Source organism: Puma concolor, chromosome C1 (assembly GCF_028749965.1).
Source record: "Puma concolor isolate L17-30 chromosome C1, mPumCon1.1.hap2, whole genome shotgun sequence".
Taxonomy (NCBI): Eukaryota; Metazoa; Chordata; class Mammalia; order Carnivora; family Felidae; genus Puma; species Puma concolor.
This window is the reverse complement of record NC_141674.1, coordinates 72,653,481-72,677,820: the sequence shown is the minus strand read 5'-3', so window position 1 is coordinate 72,677,820 and position 24,340 is coordinate 72,653,481. Positions and strand designations below refer to the sequence as shown.

The 24,340-nt window shown below is 36.2% G+C and overlaps 1 protein-coding gene across 5 annotated transcripts in view; it reads left to right on the top strand.

Annotated features, from left to right (window-relative positions):
• The window catches only part of COL24A1 (collagen type XXIV alpha 1 chain), a 404,519-nt gene that overhangs the window by 325,368 nt on the left and 54,811 nt on the right, over positions 1–24,340 (top strand). For all 5 annotated transcript variants that reach the window (XM_086717446.1, XM_025934829.2, XM_086717444.1 and 2 more), the window contains 4 exons: positions 5,413–5,466; positions 5,578–5,631; positions 12,127–12,180; positions 13,612–13,719. In XM_086717446.1, coding sequence (XP_086573572.1) covers positions 5,413–5,466; positions 5,578–5,631; positions 12,127–12,180; positions 13,612–13,719 — 270 coding nt within the window. The remainder of the gene's footprint in view (positions 1–5,412; positions 5,467–5,577; positions 5,632–12,126; positions 12,181–13,611; positions 13,720–24,340) is intronic.

Genomic DNA, 24,340 nt, shown 5'->3' with positions numbered 1-24,340 from the left:
AAAAAGAATAGATAAACCAGGAAACAGAATGAAACCTGAATGAAATTACATCCAGTTTCTCCTAGAACTCAAACTATGAAGCACTCTATAGTCCATACACTAAGCACATGGAGTGACTTGTGCTGGTCTTGTAGGGGGCTGCACTTGGAGGTCATAGTTGGGTGGGACTTGTTGTAACAGCTCCATTCTTCGTTAGGTGGCACTGCTCAGCTTACTGGGGTGGATTGGTGTGGCGTGCATGCCCGTGTGCATGGGCAGGGGCAGTGGAAATGGCTTCACCTAACTTCCTAGTTTTTGGCACAGAAATTTTGTGCTCTCACCGACCCACAATCAAGAACCCCTCCTTTGTCTCAGGCTTCTGTCCATTCCCCACTTATACCCTGTCCATGTCCAAGTCATCAGCCTGTTAGGCAGCACCTCCCTCCTGAGTTTTATCTCAGATGGGGATGTGTTTCCAAACCCCTCATTTCAGAGAACCCTGCAGGTTGGACCCACTCTGACCCTCTGGGGGAATATCTCACTGAGCAATGGCCAGCTTGCACCAGAATGTGTTCATGCAATGGTGCAGCAGCGGAGGTTCAGAGATTATGGCAAATCACAACATACAGCCAGAGCCAGGTTTCACTGCATTCTGGTGTCTTTGTCCCAATATCAGCAAATGAGGCTGCTCTCCAGAGTCCACTGGGAACTTTGCCTGTGGGGAGGCCATATGGCCTCTACCAAATGCACTCAAAGCAGGGGAACCCCTTCTCCCCTTGTGGCCCACAGACCCCTTGAACCTCGCTGTCTGCTCCTGGGGATTTACTCAAAACCAGAGCACTGCCAGGTATTGAGCTCCAGAACTTCCAAATCTGTGCTCCACTGTTTATAGATTCCTAATGGTATTGTAACCCTCCCCTTTCTCTCCAGCAGTGGTTTTTAAGAACAGATTTCTTGTTCAGTCCCTTGTCAGTGTTTCCACTCTTTCCAGCTACTTTTGGGGGGAGTGCTTTTCCTGCATGATCCTAGTGTGCTGTACTCTCCTCCTTTTCCTTTCTCTGTTCTCTGTCCAGAAAAACACCTCCTTACCCTCTACAACTTTTTCTCCCCCAGTTCACCTCTTCGCACCGTGTACCTGCTGAGTTCTGTGGCTCAAGTTATGCAGATTGTTGTGTTAATCATCGGATCAATTTCCTAGGTGTTCAAAATGGTTTGGTGCTGATCTAGCTGCACTTCAGCAATGAGACAAGCTGAGAACTTCTATGCTTCTGCGCCATTTTGGAAAACCCCTTCCTTAGTCTTTTCTGTGCATAACTTCACACATTCTCAGGAAAATCAAGTTTTTGCAATATCTTCTTTTGGCCTCTACCAACTATGAAATATTTGGTTGCTAAACTAGCAAATTTACTGGCAAACAAACAGATAAATATTCTTTTCGAAGAAGAAAATAATCTCTTCATCTGGCTAGCAGAAGAGAAACCCTGCCTGTCTTATTCTGAATAGTCACACCTTATTCAGAAATCCTTCATCAGAGAACTTCTTCCTGGGCTCACTGTGGAATCAATTTCTCCTTCCTTATTCCACAAATATTCCTGATTATGTTTTCAGTTGTCAATAGTTCATGAATTAGTTTGATACACATCTTCCTTTATGTCTTATTCTATCCTATGTCCTTAGTCTTTAGAGGTCATTTTGTAATTTGTTGGTGGTTTTATTCTAAACAAGCCATCATGAACCACGCAGCCATAATAATTTTATTGCTTAGACATCTGAAAGCCATGAAATATCCACACTTGTCCCCTGCCAGGTTTTCCAAGCACAAGTTTGATTCATACAGGGGAACTGTGCTTTATTTATAGTTAGATTATTCTGTTGTAGCCTCAGGTGAAATTTTCAAATGTTTGTTTTTCTATCATTTTAAAGTGTATATACTATCATTTCACTGTGGTAAACTAATGATTAACATTATCGTCAACCCTTTTAATTGTACTAAAATACACATAATATAAAATTTACCATTTTAACAATTTTGAAGTGTACAATTCAAAGATATTAGTACATTCCCAATATTGTACAACCATCACACGCTACATAGTTCCAGAACATTTACATTACCCTAGAAAGGAAGCCCCATACCCATTAAGCAGTCAGTCTGTATTTCTCCCAGGCTTTGGCAACCATTACTCTGCTTTCTGACTCTATTGAGTTATCTCTTCTGGATATTTCATATAAATGGAATTGTATAATATATAGCTTTTTGTGTCTGGCTTCATTTCACTTAATATAATGTATTATATTGTAATCGATGTTGTAGAAAGTTTTAGTACTCCATGCCTTTCTATGACTGAATGATTATCACCAATCTTTTTAAAAACATTTTTATATTTACAAATGTTCTTACAATTGTAGTGAGCTCACAGTTATCTTTTGGGATTAAAAAAATTGAATGATAATGTAGATTTGCTTCCATTTTGCTGTGAACAGTTAGAAATTTTTTAAAATCTTGTTCACCATCCTTTGTTCTTTTTTCCTCTTGAAGGAACTGAGAATTACAAAAGTCATGTGTCTTGCTCATTATCATCAATAAATACTTATTAGTAAGTACTTAGTACTTATTAGGAATTATTATACATGACAGATCTTATGTGTCATGCATAATAAAACCTCTGTCCACTCATCATATATTTGAGTGTCTTCCATGGGCCAGGAACAGAGCTAGAAGACATAAGTATAATACTGGATACCCCAGATACAGTACTTGCCTCTGTGGACATCACATGTAGAAGACATATAATAAGAACATTTAATCAGCATAAAAACAGATATAGTAAATTATAGTTGTCATCCAGAAAACTATACATCCCAAAGGTCGAGATAAATTCATGTAAGGCTTGAGAAAGACAGAAAATATAGTGGGAATAAGCATATTATACTGTCAATATCTGCTTTTTAAAAATATGAGCAGAAATATACAGATACCCAAAATTAAATCAGACTAAATTTGTGTGAGATGAAGTCCTATAAATACATGGAATAAATTATGTTCTAGCTCAAACTCCATTTCACTTTGGTTTGGTCAGTTTTATCATCCTCCCCAAACTTGATCATATTCCTTCTATGTCTTCAATTCAGTGAATGCTACCATCAGACATTAAGGTGTTCAAGCCAATAAATGAATAGTCCTTCTCTCTATCTTTCTGTCCATCTCTGTATCTCTCTGTCCCCCTCCGTCTATTGCTCTCTCTGTGTGTCTGTTGCTATTTCTCTCCTTTTGTTTCTTTCTGTCTCTTTATCTCTCTTGTTCTCTCCCTCCTCTCCTTTCTCTCTCCTCTCATCTCTCAAATTTAATTGGCCATTTCTTTTGACCTTAGATAGCTCTGGAATCTAGCCATTTTGCCCTACTTCAGTTTAGGTTTCATCATTTTTGTCTGAATTATTGTAATAGCTTCCAAACTAGACTCCCTATCCCTAGTCATAGCCCTCTCAAATCCATTCTCCACTTAACATGTTCTGTCAGATAAATCTTCATTTATTCCCCCATGCTATCCACTCTGTCAGAATATCTTCTTTTTACTTTACTGCCTGGAACACTCATCCTTCAAGATTCAGCTTATCATCACATCAAAGTCAATCACTTCCCATAACCTTGTCTACATAACTTTATAATAATATTTACTACATCATATTTAATTTTTAACATTGCAGAAAATGGCCCTTCTCAATTTTTATTGAAATAGAACTAGAGGAATTACAGTGAAACTTCTAGAAAGCAAGCTTGTTTTTAGTGAGATTTGTATCCAGACTTCACAAAACCAGGAGAAGCTATTGGCTATTCTATGACCATTCTAAAAAGGTCTTTATAAAACACAGACAAAAATGGTGGCAAAGTCACCACTGGCCATCATGATCTTGAGTTTTATAGTTTGCTCATCTGTTCACTCTCACTACGTTGTGTAACTTCATCCTTTCACCAATCACTTCTCTCCTGAATTCTGCTTCATCAATGACTTATAATAGTCATATATACTTACACCACATTTCCTCTTGACTGACCTGATTCTGTTATTGTTGACTCTGCTCATGTTTTGCTAGTAAGGCCATGTGTGGTAATGGTATTCTCTTTAGTTATGGCCATGTTCTATAGAAAGCCTTCCAAACAGTCTTTGTCTCTTGGCAATGTTCACTCTGTTAAATAATTCTTTTTTTTTTTTTTTAATCAGGAGGTTGAATCTTAAAACCACAAACAGTTGCCTCAAAGAATGCAAACAAAGAGAGCTTAAACTGATCTTTCTGTGAGATAAATATCATTAGTCTATATAGGCAATCCTTACCTCTCCTAGTCCAGAAAAAGGAGATGAGCCTACTAACTGTTTTTTCTATGGCATTCTTTCTGTAATATACAGAGTAGGAGGAAAGAAATTCTAAAGTGAAAAGGACGGTAGGGAAGGGGAAGAATGAGACTGCATGCAGAATTCTTTATGCATAATCTGACATGCCCTTGGGTTGTTGCTAGTTTCTATTTACACACTTGAAAAGGGAAATGTGGTAGGTCAGCATTCCTTCCTAGGAGGACTAGGGTGATGACAGACTGCTGAATATCAAAGTCACTTGATGTGTCTTGGCATTATATACATTAATGACTCCCAATTTTCAATACTAAATTTATCCAAGTGGTGTAAATACCATAAATACTAAATTTATCCAAGTGGTATATCCAAGTGGTATACTTCTACAATAGGAATAGGCTGAAAAAGGAAATTTGTTCTCAAACTTTTTATTTCTTTGGTTATTTACTGTCTTAGTTTCCTGACCAGAATTATTATAAACTGGGCGGTTTCAAACAACAGAAGTTTATTCTCTCCCAGTTCTAAATACCAGAAATCTGAAACGATGCTGTTAACAGACCTTGCTCTCTCTGCAGTTCCTAGAAGAGAATTCTTCCTTTCCTCTTCTAGCTTCTGATGGCTGACAATGCTCCTTGTGGCTGCATAGCTCCATTTTCTGTCTATGCCTTCACATGACCCTCTTCTTTGTTGTTTGTATCTATCTCTCTCTTCTAAGGGTACTTGTCATAGGCCATTCAGGATAATCTCTTTTTAAGATCATTAACTTAATGATATCTGCAAAGACCCTTTTTCCAAAAAAGATCATATTCACAGTCTGTGGGGTTTAGGGCATAGAGATCTTTAGGTGTACTACCATTCAACCTACTATGTTGACCTATGTACGAAACAAAACAAAACTTTACAGGCTTTCTCAATTGTCATAATATCCAGTGGCTATTATGTTCTGTAATATTTCTGAAAAAGAATCATAATTTTTGATATTTAAATTGAATTTTGTAACATTTTGCTACCATTTTAAGTGATACTACCCTCCTCTCTGAGTTGCATGTCTCTATTTACTCTAATAATATAATCTTTCTATTCCTAGGGTCACATGGGTATACCAGGACCAAGAGGTGCTACTGGACAGCAAGGGCCCCCAGTATGTTTTGAGAACGTTCTTTGTGATTCTGGCATTGAAAAAAAATTAATGTTAATATATCTTATTTGGTGTCTGTTTTTTATGTGATTTCTCTTTGGTTTCTTATTAAAGGGTGAGCCAGGTGACGAGGGTGAACAAGGACTAAAAGGAGAGAGAGGATCTGAAGTAAGTTGAAATTATTTAAGATAATTTGAAACTTACTGTTGGTTTGAGAGAGCAGGGACATAGGAGCTGCTGTTTATCATAACTTAAATGATCATTCACCCTTCCAGAGCAAGGATCACTGTAGGCCTCTAATCAGAGTATTTGTCAATAGTTGTGCTAAAACAAGATTATTGATTAAGTTCATGTGTTCTGACTGCCATCCACATTTCCCTTTACCAGCAGCCTTCTGGTAAAAATTGCTTAAGGTTGTCTCAAACTACTCCTCTTTCCTTGGGATTTCAAGCAGAAGTACCAATAGGCCTTAAGACCAGCATTGCAAAGTGAAACCCTATCAATCAAACCTACTTAGTTGTTGTAGTAGAGTAGGGGGAGAAATAGTTTGACTATGTGACACAGACTCACAGTTTGTTTAAAACACTTTTTTTTTCCATAAGTCAGTTATCTGTTATCAAACAAACCAAAAAATGTATTAGCTTATTGGATGTAGTCTCTTTCCCTGTGCACTGATAGATGTTGCCTCAACCTTACTGAAGGTTGTTGCCTTATAACTTGCTTTGTGATTTGTACCATCAGTTTACTGCTATCCTGCATTTCATGGCATTCTAATTTCACATGCTATTGATTTTAAATAGAATTCTTAAAAAAATTTAGTGTAATTTTAATAATAAATTAGGTGAGAATGGATAAAAAGTAATGAATTTGAAACCACATTTCTCCTAATTTGTTAAGCAATCTTCACCCATACTTTGTGCTTCCTACTTAAAGGAGTAATAAAATTGAGGTGAATCTGATTTTACATAGGTGTTCACTCACCTTAAAGCCATTTTTGAATGGTCTTTACATCTACCTAATAACTCTTTGTCAGGTTCCTTAATAAATAAAAACTAATAAATAAAAAATAAAAATATCCCATGGAAGGCAAGCCTTAACAAGAGAAAACACACAGAGAGAAGATAATTGTCTCATTCACTTAGAATTTTTTAAAAGTTTATTTATTTATTTTGAGAGAGAGAGAGCACATGTGTGCATAAGTAGGGGAAGAGCAGAGAGAGGAGAGAGAATCCCAAGCAGGTTCTGAGCTATCAGCATATAGCCAGAAGCAGGGCTTGAACTCACGAACCATGAGATTATGAGATTATGACCAAGAGTCGGACGCTTAACCATCTGAGCCACCCAAGCACCCCTCCTCCCCCGCTTAGAATTTTTAATACCAAAATTGGAAAAAGTAGTGGAAACAGCTAGGAACCTAGAATACTGCTACTGCCTTCTTGTGACTTGCATTAAGTGCCTAAGGATGCAAATGCTCCCCCAAGGTTTGATCCCAAAATTTCTCATCTCTTAGAATTAGTACTTTCATATTCTTAGTATTTTCTTTTTCTTTTTTGACATATCTCAGGAAGAAGAAATGTTTTGGTATTTATTAGTATCTGTTAAAATTATGCCAGTGAAAATCATATCTTCTTACTAAACAACGACATATCCAGCCTACGTGGTCAACTTACCCTGGGTATCAGAGCCAAAAGATTCTGAGAAGCCATGGTTTAAATTCTGTATAATTCAAGGGAATTAGTTCTTTCCTGCCTTGGGCAATGCTGACATACAGTTCAAGGTTACATTAAAAAGCGTCTTAGGCGCTCCTGCGTGGCTCAGTCGGTTAAGCGTCTTCCTTTAGCTCAGGTCATGATCTCAGGTTTGTGAGTTCAAGTTCATGATCTTGCAATAGGTGAGTTCAAGCCCTGCTTCGGGCTCTTTGCTGACAGCTGGGAGCCTGGAACCTGCTTCAGATTCTGTGCCTCCTTCTCTATGTTCTGCCCCTGCTTGTGCTCTCTCTCTCTCTGTCAAAAATAAATAAACGTTTTTAAAAAAGAATTTAAAATACTAATAATTGCTACAAGAATAATCATTGACCATGTATTATTCACTAGGGACACCTTCAGTGGTCAGGTGGATCCTGTCCAATTACTGTCTTCTTGTTTTTGCAAAGCTTTAAATTTGTTTTTTAGATTTAGAAATGGCCCTTTAAAATCATCTGGACCACCCTCTCATTTTACAGATGAAGAAATTTAAGCCTCAGACAGATTGAGTTACCTAAGATCACAGAATTAGTTAACAGAACTAACAATAGAAACTTTATTTCTTGACTCCCAATATTATACAAAAGCCTGCTATTACTTTGAAATCTTTTATGATTAATTTTACTTAACCATCTAACTTATTCATTGGGCTCTCATTCATGACACAGTAGAGAGAAAGAACAAGTCAAATCCAATAGCAGAACCACTACAGTTTCAAAAAGACTTTTGTAATTTAAATGTAGTGAACTGTCCTATAATGGCTTTCCAAGACTAAGACTCAAGCCAAAATCTTATTTTTCTTCCAAAACAAAATTCCAGATTTCAGTGAATTGAAATTTCTTGGTTAGAGAAAAAAAAGAAGAGAGAGAAAGAGTATAATTATTGCCTAACTCTAAATCTGTGTTTGTATTGTAAATCTGTCCTAACAAAGTTAGAACTAGCTAAGTATTGAGGTAACTATCCTCAACTTCATTTAAATAACAGGTTTTGGACTATGATGACACATTTTTAAAATGTCCAGTATCAAATAGGAAAGGCAAACGATTTTTATTTGTAGTCTTTAGAGTGAGCATAAAATTGTGCTTTTTCTTTTGTCTGGCTTAGCTTTGAAAAACATGATGGCCTATTTGAGATCAGATCCATTTAAAACAGTAAAGTCTATTTATTGATTTATGAGGTACTTAATATTTAAATAGAATAACATGAGTAAGTTAAGTTTGAAAGTAGCATTAGAATACTTCTAGCTTTACTATAGTTGAGTTCTGGGTATTAGTTGAAGAGTGACTTTCTTTTCCTTCTTATGATAGCAACTCAGTCATGTACCAACACCTCATATAACAACATATTATCTTTGTCTTTGGCCTAAATCTATAATTTCCTACAAATAAGAGACTACCTCTCCGTAGGATTAATGTTTAGTAATGCCTGGCTCTTAATTTAGTTATAAGCCAACAATTCCATTTTGAGATTTTTTTTAATGTGCAGTTTTTTTAAAGTATCAGTGTTCTACACTTTATTGATCTTTATACATTTAAAATCTCCACTGTTAGACTATGGCTTTTCTAGCTGGCCTACTTCCTTTTAGTATGATGACAATAATTGTAATAAGGAAATCTTTCCTGATTTGAACATCTCAAAACAGCAGACATTACAGTTTTGTTATTTGTTAAATACTTTTTGTCTTCAATAGGCAGATTTTACCACAATTGTCCTATTACAAGTAGCAAAGTATACTTCAAAAATAATTTTTATAGTCATACTTTTTCTTTTGTGTTATTCTATCGGAAGCTGCTTCCTGATGCCCATCCAGGTCTGATTAACATCCTAGTTTTCATGATAACAGACCCATACATGTAGATTTCAGTGCACAACATTTAGCTTTTCTGAAATAATCCCCAACATAATGGTCATCCCAAAATGTAATCAGTCTGTGATGATATGTGAATCTCTTTGTTTTTTATTTTTTTATATAAGCATTTGGAGTAAAGCCATTACTTACATGCATAGTATGTTTGAACCTTAAGTCACAAACTCAGGTATACTAAAAATATAATTTTGTTTATGTTCTTTATGATGGAACTTAACATCCATCCTGAGTGCCCATCCTGCCTGGTAGTAGAAACCTAATTGGTAGAACATTCTAGTCAATTAACAGTCTTTAACTCCATCCATACAAATATCCTGCGTTTGATTTAGAGATTTCCTATTCATTCTCTTGTCAAGTCTGCAGTTACATTCTGGGTGGCAGTGGTGGGGAAGAGGAATGGAAGGTGAGTTTGGTCTTCAGTCATTTATTTATACCAGTATGCACTGAAATGCACATCATCCATTTAGGTCCTTAGTAGCCATCATCCGACCATGTTGACATCTACCTTGGCCCTCCTTGCAGAAGTTCTTTAATCCATGCTGGCATGTATAGCTATTTTCTGTGTACAGAAAAGGTACAAAGTCTCTTTTATATAGGCCTTTAAGAGCTACCTGCTTCTGTTCTTGGCCAAGTGGAAATGTATTCTGCTAATCCCCATACCATGCTGGGTGCTGGTGGGACTCAGACTTTCTCAAGCCCACCAGCCTAGACATTCCAATGTAGAAATTTCTACTCTACTGCTGACACTTAGTGCAGTTCATGTGGACTTCTAAATGAGGACTTTAGTCTCCCTAGCCATTGTTTCTGTGCCCAAATTCCCATACTTATCTGAGGGTATTATTGCTTCCCCCAAACCAGGACTTGAGGGCAGAGTGAGGTATAAAGGGCCCTTCTCAGAGATTCCTGTCAGTGTCAAACAATCTTGCTTCTCTTATGCTTTTGTTTTTACCTTTCACCAACTTGAAGATATTTATATCCCCTTAAGTAGAAAAATTTTTCTCTTATACTATTATAATTCTAAATCTGTTCTTTATGGCATAAATTGTATGACTGGACTCCTTTGTCACCTTGGTTTTTTTTTTTTTTTTTTTAATTTTTTTTTTCAACGTTTATTTATTTTTGGGACAGAGAGAGACAGAGCATGAACGGGGGAGGGGCAGAGAGAGAGGGAGACACAGAATCGGAAGCAGGCTCCAGGCTCTGAGCCATCAGCCCAGAGCCCGACGCGGGGCTCGAACTCAAGGACCGCGAGATCGTGACCTGGCTGAAGTCGGATGCTTAACCGACTGCGCCACCCAGGCGCCCCTTACCTTGGTTTTTGATACTCAAATATAGAGTTTTCATATTTAAAAATCATTTTTTTTCAGTTGAGCATCCAACTTTAGCTGGGGCCCTGATCTCACGGTTTGTGGGTTCCAGCCTCATGTCAGGCTTTGCACTGACAGCACAGAGCCTGTTTCAGATTCTCTGTCTCCCTCTCTCTCTGCCCCTTCCCTTCTCATGCTCTCTCTCTCTCAAAAATAAATAAACATTGGGGGAAAAGTTATAAAATTTAATAAAAAATAAAAATTAGGCTTTCTTTTTAAAAATGTATTCTTCTCAAAATATTATATCCTTCTAAAATTATTACCTCACCATGAGTTTCAGAAGACTATGTTGAAATCCATAAGCTAAGGGAAAGTCTATTTTGAAAATCTCAAATCTAGAGCAGGTCTATCACTTTGCATAAAAAGAAATACTGTGAAGGAAAAAATACTCTGGCTAACATATTTGAATATTATCATAGTTCATATACTATTTAATTAGTGCTATTAGAGATACCTGAAATCACAATTTTTTCAGTATTTAAAATCTTGTAGTTTTATTTTATTTCTTTATTGTGTCCTAAAAGGTATATTTATTTTAGAGAGCATATGTTCCAGAAATTTCTTCCCCTTCAACTTAACTCAGATCATCTACTGTTTCATTTTCTGGTTTCCTCACCCTTAGAAACACTTTATATTAGTGACCTTTTAAGTCAAGTAAAGTAGTTCTCCAAGTTGGAGGTAGAACTCTTGTTCCATATAGCTTCCCATTACCAAATTCTAACAAAGTTAGATTTTTATCTCTTATACAAAATGCCCTTTTTTTCTATTAGTACATATACTATTTCTTCTTAAAATATTAAGTTCATTTTCAGAAGATGTAATACGTTATGAAATTATTTACTTTGTTGTTCTCAAATTGAATCTTTGGCACAATTTATCTGAAATTTGAATAACTTAACATCCCGTTTTGGTGGAATTATCCTGTTTGTGACAACTTTTGATGACTTCTGAGAAATGTGTCTGGTAATGACAATATGCTTCTTTTTCTTATTTGTGAACTAGGTCATTCTTTTCCACATTTTTCTTTTTAAAATAATTTTAGGATATCATCACAATAATGGCATGATTTGCAAGGGCAAAATTCCTAACTATCCTGGCAGACCAGTTACTGCTGAATCAATTATGATTTAAAACATCTCCCACATGGAAAAACAAAGAGTTCCGTGGGAAATAAATATCTTTTCTTTGATTCACAAGTATGTTCTTGTCTATGCTTCCAGATAAGCACATTTTAGGCTATTGGTTCATGTCCCTTACTACACTGTGAGTGCCTTGAGATCAGTAACTTTGACTTTGCATTCCCAACAGAGCACAGAGTACCTGATACGTAAAACTTGGTAAATGTTTACTGAATTAATAAATCACTTTGCCACTTTCAATAGGAAGGCAAAGGCTCTGTCTGAAAAAGTGGACATTTATTAAATAATATTTAGTTCCCTTTTAGAGCCAGTATTTAAATTTTTACACCATAGAATTTGGAGCTAGATGGAAATTTATAGATTATCTGGTCAAACTCTCATTTTCAGATAAAGAAAATGACTCCCAGGGAGGTTAAATGACAATCTCAATGATATACAGCTAGTTAGTGGCATTACGTGCTGTGGCATCCAGGTCTAGGGTTCTTTTCTATGCCTTCAGTTTAATTAAGTTTATTACAATCAATTACAGCTGTGCTTCACATTTTTAGGGTCCTAAAGGGAAAAAAGGCACTCCTGGCCCTGCTGGGAAACCTGGGATTCCTGTAAGTAATAGACCCTTTTCATCTTTCTTGTTTTTCTAAATAGAATTGGCAACTTCAGCAAGCAGAAAGGTTTGGGGCCAATTATGACAAGTGTTGGATAAATCAGCTTGTCTTCAAAAAATAATTTAAGCCCACGCTGGAACACAGAGGGAACAAAATATGACCATGAGTTCAAAACCAAGCTTGCTGTACAAATACAAGTCTCAGCAATTGAAGGATGCTATTTTCCGGTGTTATGGAGCTCTCTCCGTGGACTCATGCTACTCTCTGATCATGAACCACTGAAAACAGGGAACTGGAAATATAACTAAATGATTGGTGAGAAAGGTCAGAGATCTTCAAGCATGAATAAAAAGCCTAAGCTGGATTGTAATGGAAGGACTCAGCCTCTCAGTTCCCTGGCAAGTAGAACAGAAAGTCTTAGAAAAGAATGTTTTAAATCATTTCATCACAGAATAAAGATTGATTTTACCTTAGCCATCAGCTTCCTCTAGGCAGGCAAATATGTGTTGACTGGCTTATTATGTGTTTTGAGCTCATCAAATATCTTAAGCCACCTTTGGAACATTGAAGGCAGCTTTTGTACTACAAAGCAGAGTTCAGTAGTTGCAACAAAGACCAATGGCCTCACAAAATCTAAAATATTTACTCTCTTGCCTTCTACAGAAAAAAATTGTTCTGGTCTGTTTGTATGGTCACACTGTTCTTATTCTATGGCTTTGCAATGTGTCCTCATATTTAATGGGGCAAGTTCCCCTTCTGGCTTATTAGCAGCTCAAAACTTCCTGCTGGTCTTCCCCAGCCAAGGGCGAGATGTCTACTTTGGGTGGCCTGTGTTGGCTCAAAAAAGAAGAGAAAACGAACACAAAATATAAGCACATTCAGACCAGAGATTCATATGGGTAATATCCACTTACCCAAGAGTAGAAAAAAAATGTTCAGACCTTTATTCAGTCATATAATCATCTATTTCAAAATGATAACAAAAAGTTATTGTTTTTTGATAAATTATTGTTTTGTAATTTGTAGTTTTTTGATAAATTATTGTTTTGTAATTTGTTTCTTGAGAAAATAATATGGCATGAGGTTTTGCAGATAGTAAATGATAGCTGTTTCCTATGCTGACAGATGCATACAGCTGACTTTTCACCATAGCTGGGTAAAGCATGGGCCAGTACAATGAAAAGTATCAGAGAATTACACTAAAGCTGAAAAGCTTACACAGCACATTTTAGTTAGCTTGGTGGCATTTCTGCTTAGGGAACTTTTAAAGAGTTACCTGATCTGTGGAATCCAAAAAGGAATTCAGGAGACAGGAAAATTTATCCTGGGGTAGGGTATTAAAAATGTAAACATCCCCCTCCCAAAGGTAATTGTCATTTAAACATTTGTACAGCATCTGTCTATAATCCATGTAATTTAATTACCAAGGGTCTTCCAGGCCTACCTGGGCCAAAAGGCATGCAAGGATACCATGGAGCCGATGGCATTTCAGGAAACTCTGGAAAAGTTGGGCTACCAGGAAAACAGGGACTTCCTGTGAGTAGAATGAATATCTCTTTACTTTTTATTTCTTATTTATAAGTGTCTTTTTGCTAGACCATATATATTTTAGCTTTCTTAGTTGTGATACTGTCTCAGATTAGCCAATCACTGCTTTAATAGTTGTTTTGGAATTATGTTTATGATCTCCAGGGAATGTCAATGAGTACATTCTCTTGCATATTTTATATCTAATAACTCATATATAATATATACCATTTTTGCACATATAAAAGCTTATAAATAAGAACCATAAAGAAGCACAGTTTTAGGGACTATACAACCCACGTGTTTTGAGCTCATCAAATATCTTAAGCCACCTTTGGAACATTGAAGGCAGCTTTTGTACTACAAAGCAGAGTTCAGTAGTTGCAACAAAGACCAATGGCCTCACAAAATCTAAAATATTTACTCTCTTGCCTTCTACAGAAAAAAATTGTTCTGGTCTGTTTGTATGGTCACACTGTTCTTATTCTATGGCTTTGCAATGTGTCCTCATATTTAATGGGGCAAGTTCCCCTTCTTTACACTTCTACCCCATACATTTGAGATTAGATTTGCTGGGTTTCTCTAAAAACAAAACAAAAACTTGAATTGTCATTGGGTTTGTCTTGAATTTATAGCTTTATTGGGAGAAAATTCATAACTTACCATTTAGTTAATCAAATAGATGAAATATTTATTCTTATAATTTTCTATTGTCCTATAATGAAATATTTCCATAATAATAACAGCAAAAGTTCATATAATGCTAACTATGTGCCAGGTACCATGATAAAGTGTTTGACTACATCAACTCACTTAATCTTTACAGTCTTATAAGATATATACAATTACGATCCTCATTTTATGCATCTAGAAACTGAGGTCAATTATACCTCAGTTAAAAAAAAATACATACATACCTACATACATTCTGAGGCACTGAGATTATCACTTTCAAGTGTCTCATAGCTAAAAGACAGCCTAACTCCATATTCTTTGCTCTTATCAATATGGAGTATTGCTTCTTAATAAAGACTTTGTGTATTATTTTTTATTTTATTTTCTAGTTAGTTATTACTTATTTAAAGAATGTCACTAATTCAGGTTATATTCTATACAACTGGATTTTTTTAAATTTCTAATAATTTGCTTTTGTTTCTATTGGGTTTTTAAGACAGACAGTATCACCTTCAAATAATGGCAGATTGATCTCTTTCCTTACACTCACTTCTTTTTCCTTCCACATAAGTTGGTAGGGGCCTTCAATACTATGTTAAACAGTAGTAGCAATAGGGGACATTCTTCTACTGCACAGATCTTAGAGAACGCATCTAAAATTTCTCCATTAAGAATATTTGCCATCTTAATTCTGTCTTTTCCTTGTCTTATACTGTCTTATTTCTTTTCTGTCTTCTTTTTTTTCTTTCCTGATTTCTATTGGATACACTAAATTTTCTTTTGCTGGTTTAAAAATTGCCCTTTCTTGGGGTGCCTGGGTGGCTCAGTCGGTTAAGCATCTGACTTCTGCTCAAGTCATGATCTCCTGGTCCATGGGTTCGAGCCCCATGTCGGGCTCTGTGCTGACAACTCAGAGCCTGGAGTCTGCTTGGGATTGTGTCTCCCTCTCTCTACCCACCCCCGACTTGTACTCTGTCTCTCTCTCAAAAATAAATAAACATTTTTCAAAAATAAAATGAAAGTTGCCCTTTCTTTTTTGATTGGTGTTTTGTACCAGTTGCACTGAACTTAAGAACCAAATATGTATATATTGGTATGTATTAACTGTATTGATTTGTTAAATGTATCACTATCTGTATTTCTAACAAAACAAGCACTTATATGTCCTCTCATTTCCTTTTGTCTCTATAAACTACTCTTTGCCTCCATCACTTTTTGATATTGCCTTGATTTTACTTTTAGTTTTTATGCATTTACTTTCTCTTTTTATTTCCATTGCTTCTTTTTTGAGTAATAATCAAGCTATTTTATCACTATTACTTTCAATATCCCTTATAGAATCTCCTGAATTTGTTTCTATTATTATTTCAGTACTTCCTCCGAAAAGTATTTCCAGTCTAGGTATTTGTGAGACTAACCATTGAGGCCTCATATTCCTACAGATATCTCACATATATATGACAAATTCAACACTGTACTGGAGGTTCTAATCAATTAAGTAAGGTTCTAGTGAGGGTAATAAAAACAAGTAAAATGGAAGAAATAAAACTCTCTTTATTCATAGACAACATGATCATCTATGTAGAAAATCTTTAAGACTCTACAAGAAAAAAATAAGTAAATTTACCAGAGTTGCAGGTTGTTAGATCAGTATACAAACTTCAATTGTATTTCTATATACTAACAATTAACAATCAGAAAGTAACATTTAAAAAACAGTAGTGACAATAGTGCCAAAATGGGATAACATGACCACAAAAATGTGCAAATCTATATGCTGAAAACTATAAAACATTTCTGACAAAAGTTAAAATAGAGCTAAATAAGTGGCATATATACCATGTTCACTGATCAGATACCATTAAGACATCAATTACCTATACATTTGCAGTGTCTTAAAACATTAAACATACTTATCATATGACCCAGCCTTTCTACTCTTAGCCAAAAGAAATGAAAACATGTATCTACACAAAAACTTGTCCATGAATATTCATAGCACTTATCTTTGTAATAGCCCTAAACTGGAAATAACCCAAATGTTCTTCAAGAGGTGTCTGGCTAAACAAATTGTGGTATGTATGTACAATGAAATACTAGTTTGCAATAAAAAGAATGAGCTACTGACACATGCTATAGCATGAGTGAATCTCAAAATATATATGCTGAGTGAAGAAAAAGAGACAAAAAAGGGCACATACTGTATGATTCTACTTATGTAAAATCCTAAAAATTGCAAACTAATCTGTAGTGACAGAAAGCAAATCGGGGGTATCCTGTAGATGGGAGTGCTAGACGTATGAGAAGGAGGGCTTACCAAAGGAACGCTTTTGAGGGAGGGGGCAGATATATTATCTTGATTGTGATGATGGTTTCACAAATGTGTGAAATCTTTTATGCTGACTTATCAAATTATGTACTTTGCAATTTATGTCAGTAAAGTGGCTTGTTATGAGAGGGTAGGGAGAAAGAGAGAGATGACACTGAAGAATAAGTAGGAGTTAATAAATTAGGAATGATTACTGTGAGTGAGGAAAGCCTGAAAGAAACATTCTATGCAGAGATGACAGCATATACAAAGCTAGGAAGAACATAGTGTGTTTGAAAAACTAGAACATTAGCAATTATGGCTAAAGTTTAGTGAACAAGATGTATGCTGATACAGTTTGATGCCATTGAAGTACACAAGAGCCACATCATGTAAATATTGAAGGACACGTTAAGGATATTGAGCATTATCTGAAGATACTAGTACCCTGTTGAGGTTAGGAGGGACATTATCCCAATTTTCCATTTTTAAAGGACTTGCTCTGGCTTCATTATGGAAAAGGGATTGAAAGGGGCAAGCATAGATACAGGCAACTAATAAGAAGACTATTTATTGCAATATTTCAGGCTGCATATCTTCATGGTTTGGACTAGACTAGTGAAGTGGAAATGGAAAGAAGTGGGTGGATTTAGTGGTATTTTGGAGGTAGTTTTTACAGTACTTGATATTTGGTTAAGGGAGGTAAGGGAAGGAGAGGGATGTCAAGGATAACTTCCAAATTTCTAACTTGTGCAAGTTCCTAACTTGGTGTATTATACTGCCCGTCATGAAAAAAAGCAAACAGTGAAGGAAGCCCAAATTTTATGGGTAACGTTATGACATTTAGGCAATTAGATGTTCTGGCCTAGAGCTCAGAGAGAATGTCAGATATAAATGTGAGAGTCATCAGCATATAGAAATGTACTTAATCAGAGTCATGTTAGAAAGTAGATGAAATACTCTACTTTTGAATTTTGTTTTTTTTTCTTTTGTTTTGTTTTGTTTTCAACGTTTTTATTTATTTTTGGGACAGAGAGAGACAGAGCATGAACGGGGGAGGGGCAGAGAGAGAGGGAGACACAGAATCGGAAACAGGCTCCAGGCTCCGAGCCACCAGCCCAGAGCCCGACGCGGGGCTCGAACTCACGGACCGCGAGATCGTGACCTGGCTGAAGTCGGACGCTTAACCGACTGCGCCACCCAGGTGCCCCATCTACTTTTGAATTTTGAAAAAAATATTTACAGAAATGAAGAAAGGGTTAAGACAGCCAGTAAGGGATGTTGGGAGAATCCAGAGACTATCAACAGTAGGATGTGGTTACTGTCCTTAGACCTGAAAGGTTAAAGGAAAGAAATAATGTCAAGTCGAGAGCCAAGCTGAGGGCTGGAGCTGTGGGAAAAGGGGCACCTTACAGGAGCTGTATTTGAACGTAACCTAGCCACTGACAGAATGTCAAAGCCAGGAGGAAATGGAAGAAACAAATATAGTACTCCTTTCTCCTCTAATATCCTAGAGATATGTACCCCATTGGCCAACCCCAACTGAAAGTGAAGAGAGGACAAGGGAACCCAGATGATAACAGTCCATGAAGGTCAAATTCCCAGGACAAACAGCAAGATAGAGAAGCGACAGTGAATAGATTTGGGGAACAAATGAAGAAAAATACAAATATTAAATAAACGATGGAAAGAAGGTCTGGTACTGAGCTGTAAGGATTTCTGTCATTTAGAAATCAGGTAAAGAAGGAAGAGGAGACTACAAAGGAGACTGAAATGGAGTGATCGTAATAGGTAGGAGAAAAAGAATGTAATGTCATAGAAACTCAGGAAAAAAAATATTTCAAGGAAAAAGTCATCAACTAGATCTAATAATCCTGAGAGATTGTGATGGACATGTGTTTTATTAATTTTATTTTTTTGGTTTTTGGCTACTCAGCATTTTAACCCCATCTTATGTTTATAAATGTTTATGTTTACTCCCTTTTTGAGTCTTGGTGGGGGGAGGGCACCTTCTACAGAAGTCAGATTCTAGATTTTCACTTCCCATTTCCTCCTTGAAACAAGGACACAGGCCTATGACCTAGGCCTAACCAATCAGTCATGTCTAGCTAGCCCTTTGGCTGGGGAGTTAGTGATACACAGAAGCAGGGATAATAGAGAGATTCTACTCTAGTGGCAGTGGCAGTAACCCCAACAGCACTCAGGTTCCAGGGGTGACTGGAGTCCATGTCTAGCAAGCTGCGGTGATGCACTCTGCAGTGTCCAAATTCTGGCTACCTAAACTTCCTTCAATTCTATGCATTTTGCGAACCTGGCTTTCTGGATTTGTCTGTGAGCTACTCAGTACCTTTTCAGTAAATTTTCTGTTTAAATTATCCAGGATTAGTTTCTGGTATTTGCAAATACAGACACTGACTAGTACCAAAATCTAAAAAGATAAAATTATAACCACTATACTTTAGTATATGGAGAGCATCAGTAACATCAGCATATAACCATTTGATCTGATGCAGGGGATGCAGAAATAGGATTGCAGTGCTTGAGGAGAGTGGACAGTGAGGAAATCAAGATATTCAGACGATTCAATGGAGAAATTTGGCCCTGAAAGAGAAAGGAGGGCAATAACTAGAGATGAAACTGAAATTATAGAAGTTATTTTTAAGTGAGAGAAGCTTAACCACATTTAAATGCTAGATAGACCTAGTAGATATGGAGACGCTGAAGACATAATGAGGAGCAAGGAGAATCTCAGTATGAATTAGGTAATAAAACATGCATATTCTAGCTCCACTTTGTAAGCTATTCCACTTCTAATTAGGAAGTCATTTTTAAAAAACAGATTCAGGGGCGCCTGGGTGGTGCAGTCGGTTAAGCGTCCAACTTCAGCCAGGTCACGATCTCGCGGTCCATGAATTCGAGCCCCATGTCAGGCTCTGGGCTGATGGCTCAGAGCCTGGAGCCTGTTTCCAATTCTGTGTCTCCCTCTCTCTCTGCCCCTCCCCCGTTCATGCTCTGTCTCTCTCTGTCCCAAAAAAATAAATAAAATAAATAAATAAATAAAAATAAAAATAAAAATAAAAAACAGATTCAGAGCCACATGTCCCTTTATACATGACTTGTATAAAAACCTCATGGAATCTTATGATGAAAGGAGTTGAAATGAATTACAATAATGTTGTATACCTCCCAAATCCATGAAGCTGAATGGTATCTGCTATTGCTATTAGTAAGCAATTAGGTATCAGATCATAATTCATCATCTCCTACTTTTTAGCATTTTCAAAGAATAAGAAAAATTTCACATGCATACTTTGAATATCAGAATGTCATAAATATTGAAATGTTTTGTAGCCTTCAAAATAAAAACAAAATTAACTTTCCCTTGAGGAATCCCCTTTAAATAAAGCCCCAAGGTTTACACATGCCATTGGTATTTAAGAATACAGAAAATTTTTCTGTAAGTATTTCTGCTCCCTGTAGAATATATGATATGAAAGCAGAATAATAGTTTTTATAAGGAACTGGTCTGTTCAATGACATTAGGTAACAATGGCCAAACTGGTCATTAGGTGAAATGATTTCTAAGTAATTATCTCTGAAACTTACTGTGGCAGTAGAAAAACTACTTAAGAGATAGTAACAGTCTTTAAATACTAGCATATTCCCTGGAATATTTTCAACAACGGATAAGGACATCTTTCCATTGGTCTTTTTTTGTAATTTTTATTTTATTTTTTTAAATCATGGCACCATGGTGTTTCTTGGCTTACCTTTAAAGACTGCTGGATTTTTCCACTGAGAAAAATATTTATTCTGGGATTTCTAGCATTATGCAACTGCCTGATTTTCCTAAACAATGTTCTTTCTTTTTTTTTGATGTGGCCAAGGAGTTAAAGAATTCTTGGCATATTCACTCCACAGTTTCGGTGTTTTTCCAAGGTCATGTGACTATAACTAAAGGATAGTATTGGGGAGACTCACAGTTGCCTGTGTGAATTTCCTTCTGTATAAATGAGTGTTTTGAGACTCGTCAATTTAGCACATCTGTAGTAAATGAGTCTACCATGCTGTTTTCATTGCGTTGGACTTCAGTAGTGCCTCAATCATTTATGAAAAAGGAAAACAACTTTTCTCTGCAAAGATCATAAATCTATTTGTCATCAAAATGAAGGCTTACCGGTCTTTTTATTTTTTTATTGCTGCAACTTATAAAATTGGTTATTGGAAAAGAGGGAAAGAAACAAAACTAACATCTTGACTTAAGACAAATCAAGGCCTTTCAATCTTGACTTTGCACTTTGTCAGGTGAACATAAGCTTAAGTGTTGTATAAAATGAGATGCTTGTCCTAAAAGAACATCGAAAGTCTTAAATTTTCCACTTGTGGATTGTGCCCAGTATAGGAAGGAAAAACACACTTCATCAGCCCACTCATAATCCAAGCACAGAGTAGGAAGACCACCGTGGAAGCCTCTGTTAAAGAACACCAGCAGCCCTGCCACCCATCTGGTGTGTTCTCTAGCCTGTGAGCTAGTCACACTAAAGAAACTTCTGTTTCTGAGAAGATACATTTCTTTCTTCACAGTATTTTGGAGAAAGAAACATACCATCAGCAGATCCTGTCAACTCTTGATTATTAAGAGGGTGATTTCCAATTATGGTTTATCCTGATTGCTACTTTCTCTCTATTCCCTGTGCTGCTTGTTTTGGCCCATTAACTGCTCATTAGGAACTCTTCCAGAGCAGACAAAACACAGTCTGTTTGGCTGCTTATTAGCAACAAAATGAAAGATTTGCTAAAGGATGTAATGTTCCTAGTTGAGTCTCCAATGACTCTCAATCCAATAAAGTTCATAGTCTTCTTGGAATGTTGATCCTTCATGATCTGGCCTCTGTTTACATTTCCAGTGTTATAGTCCACTTTTCTCCTCACATTTGCTGTGCATTTCAGTCATAATGGCGGCTAACAATTATTAAACACTTAGCACGTGCGAGGCACTATTCAAGGTGCTGAATATGGATGAAGTTTTTTTAATCCTCACAAAAAAAAAAAACATCAAGTAGGTAGAGCTATTATCTCCAGGTTACAGAAAAGGAAGGTGAGACTCCAAGAGACTAAGTAACTTGCCTGAGGTCACATGGACAACAAATAATAGAGCCAGAATTCAAAATCAGGCAATGTAGATTCAGAGCCTACCTATGTCCTTAACCACTATACTGTGCCCTTTCAGGTATGCTTAATTACTTAGACATTCCTCCAAATTCTGCATATTTTCCTACTTTAATGCCTTTGTACATGCAATTTATGCCTTCTGCTTGGAAAGCTCTTCCATCTTTCTCTCTGACTTTAGGATGAATAATTTCTTGCTCTTTTAGGACTTAATTGAACGGTTGCCTCCTTCAGACACTCTTCTTTGGATTCTTCACTCAGAGTTAAGCCTCCCTGCTCTGAACTTATGTATACTGTATGCACTGCTTCCATCAGAGGATGGATCATATGGCTGCTGATTACATATCTTCACATCTTTCTGCCCCCAAAAGATTGCAAACTCTTGTAGAATGGGGATCGTGTTTTATTCATCTTTGCATCCCTAGCACTTAGCAGTGTCGGGCCTATAGAAGGAGCTCAGTAAATATTTGAAGAATGAATATTCTTTGCATAATAACAATGACTTCGGAGACCCAAATAAAGTTAGGATGTGTCACCTACTTAATGTCTTAAGCATCATCTATACCAGCAATACAAAAATACCTGACTTATATGGTTTTTCTGAGTATCAAATGAGACATTCTATGTGAATGTCTATTATTGAGCTATTATCATCTTTCCATAGTAATAGATATTCATGGTTAAGCAAACATTCATTCATTCAAAAATATTTGTTTAGTGCTTAATATGAGCCAGGAGTTAGAGAATAGAGCAGTGAACAAGATGGACAAAGAATTGCCTTCGTGAAACATACATGAAACAGCAAGAAACTTCTGACATTTGACCATTTTAGACCTAAAAACAATTCATAATGCAATATGGATCAGCCTAGTAATTGACTAGGAGTCCATATATAAACAAATCAGGCAATTCTAAATTGTGCTAAGTTCCATGAAAGAAATAAATAGGGTTTTGAAATAGAACATGTGGGAAGTAGATTATAGATGGAGTAGACAGTGGAGGCCTCACTGAGGAAGTCATACTGGGGTATATTTATACTATATATCCCTTCAGGAAACTGAGCCAGGTATATACAGAATGAAGGAAGAACACGCTATGTGAAGGAATCAAAAGGGAAAAACCTGCAGTCAGGAAAGAATCGGCATGTTCACAGGATTCTGAGGATCAAATAAAATAGTATGGGTATAGATTTGCTATTTTTGAAATAAAAGATGGACATTTATTTCTTCATAGTAGTGTGAGCCTAGACATGTCTGAGAGCCAAAGCATAAATGAAATAACTTCTTTCAGTCCTTGTTAGTCCTGTGATTATACGTTCTGGGCTGAGTAAAGGAGATTTCGTAAGATACATTAATTTTGCCCAATATTAGAGTGACATTTGCACTGTCCATTTTACAAGACTGACAAACCACCAGTTGTTCTAATGGAAATGTGTGAATAATTTCTGTGAGGTAATACAATGTTGAAATGCCTACATTCATTAAGGCTGAACAAGAGTTAGTTTTGTATACTCTTGAGAATAACCTAAGTCAAGCTAACCTGACTTGTCTCAACCCTGCTCCAAGTTCCATAAGCTTTAATATGTTTAGAGATTCAAAACTAAAGTTATCTCCTAACTGTAGTATACAGCTCATTCATAAATCTTATTTCCAGCCTTTGACCGCATTACTTATGACTGGCACTGAAGGAAAATGTTATGAATGCTACACTATTTAGATATAATGTAGCCTTGCATATAATCACCTAATAATTCCTATCCCATATTTTTTAAACAGCCAATTCTTTCCTAGGAGGGATATATTTAGTAAACCAAATAAAATGAGAAATTCTTACTTAAACAGAAGTGTTTTTAGTTGCTTGGAGTAAAGGAAGCAAAGCATTACTTTTATTAACTCGTTGATTTGCTGGCTTAAACAAAAAATGCAGTACTTATGTTGCCTAATAATGCAAAAAAATTCAGGGCATCATACTTATTTTTCGCTCTGTAGAAAGCAAATTAATTTTAATTGCTATTTTCTCACACAATAAATAACTACATAAATATAATGCTAGGAACACAAAGAATGCTTGGCAGTAGGGAAAGAAAAAAACTTTTTAGTAATTTTCGAGGTGCTACTTTAAAGGAAAACATCAACTAATTTGACGTTTAGTGTCACTTTAAATTTATTATTCTGTTGAGAAATCAATAAAATTAACATTAAAAATATTTATCTTTTCATTCAACATAGTTTTAAAGATGGCACCCCTTTGTTAATCTACTTTAAAATGTGGATTTCTATTGTTGCCTGTCTTGAGCAAATTTTATTTCTTTCTTACTTATTTCTTAATATAGTTGTTTCAATCCTAATGAGATTAAGGCAACTAAATTAAGAGAGCTAGGGACATTCTCTGTGATGTTTCACTATTATATACAAACCAGTCATCACTGTTCCAAAATCTTCCTCTCTCTGTCCTTCTAATGTGTGCAGATAACTCCAT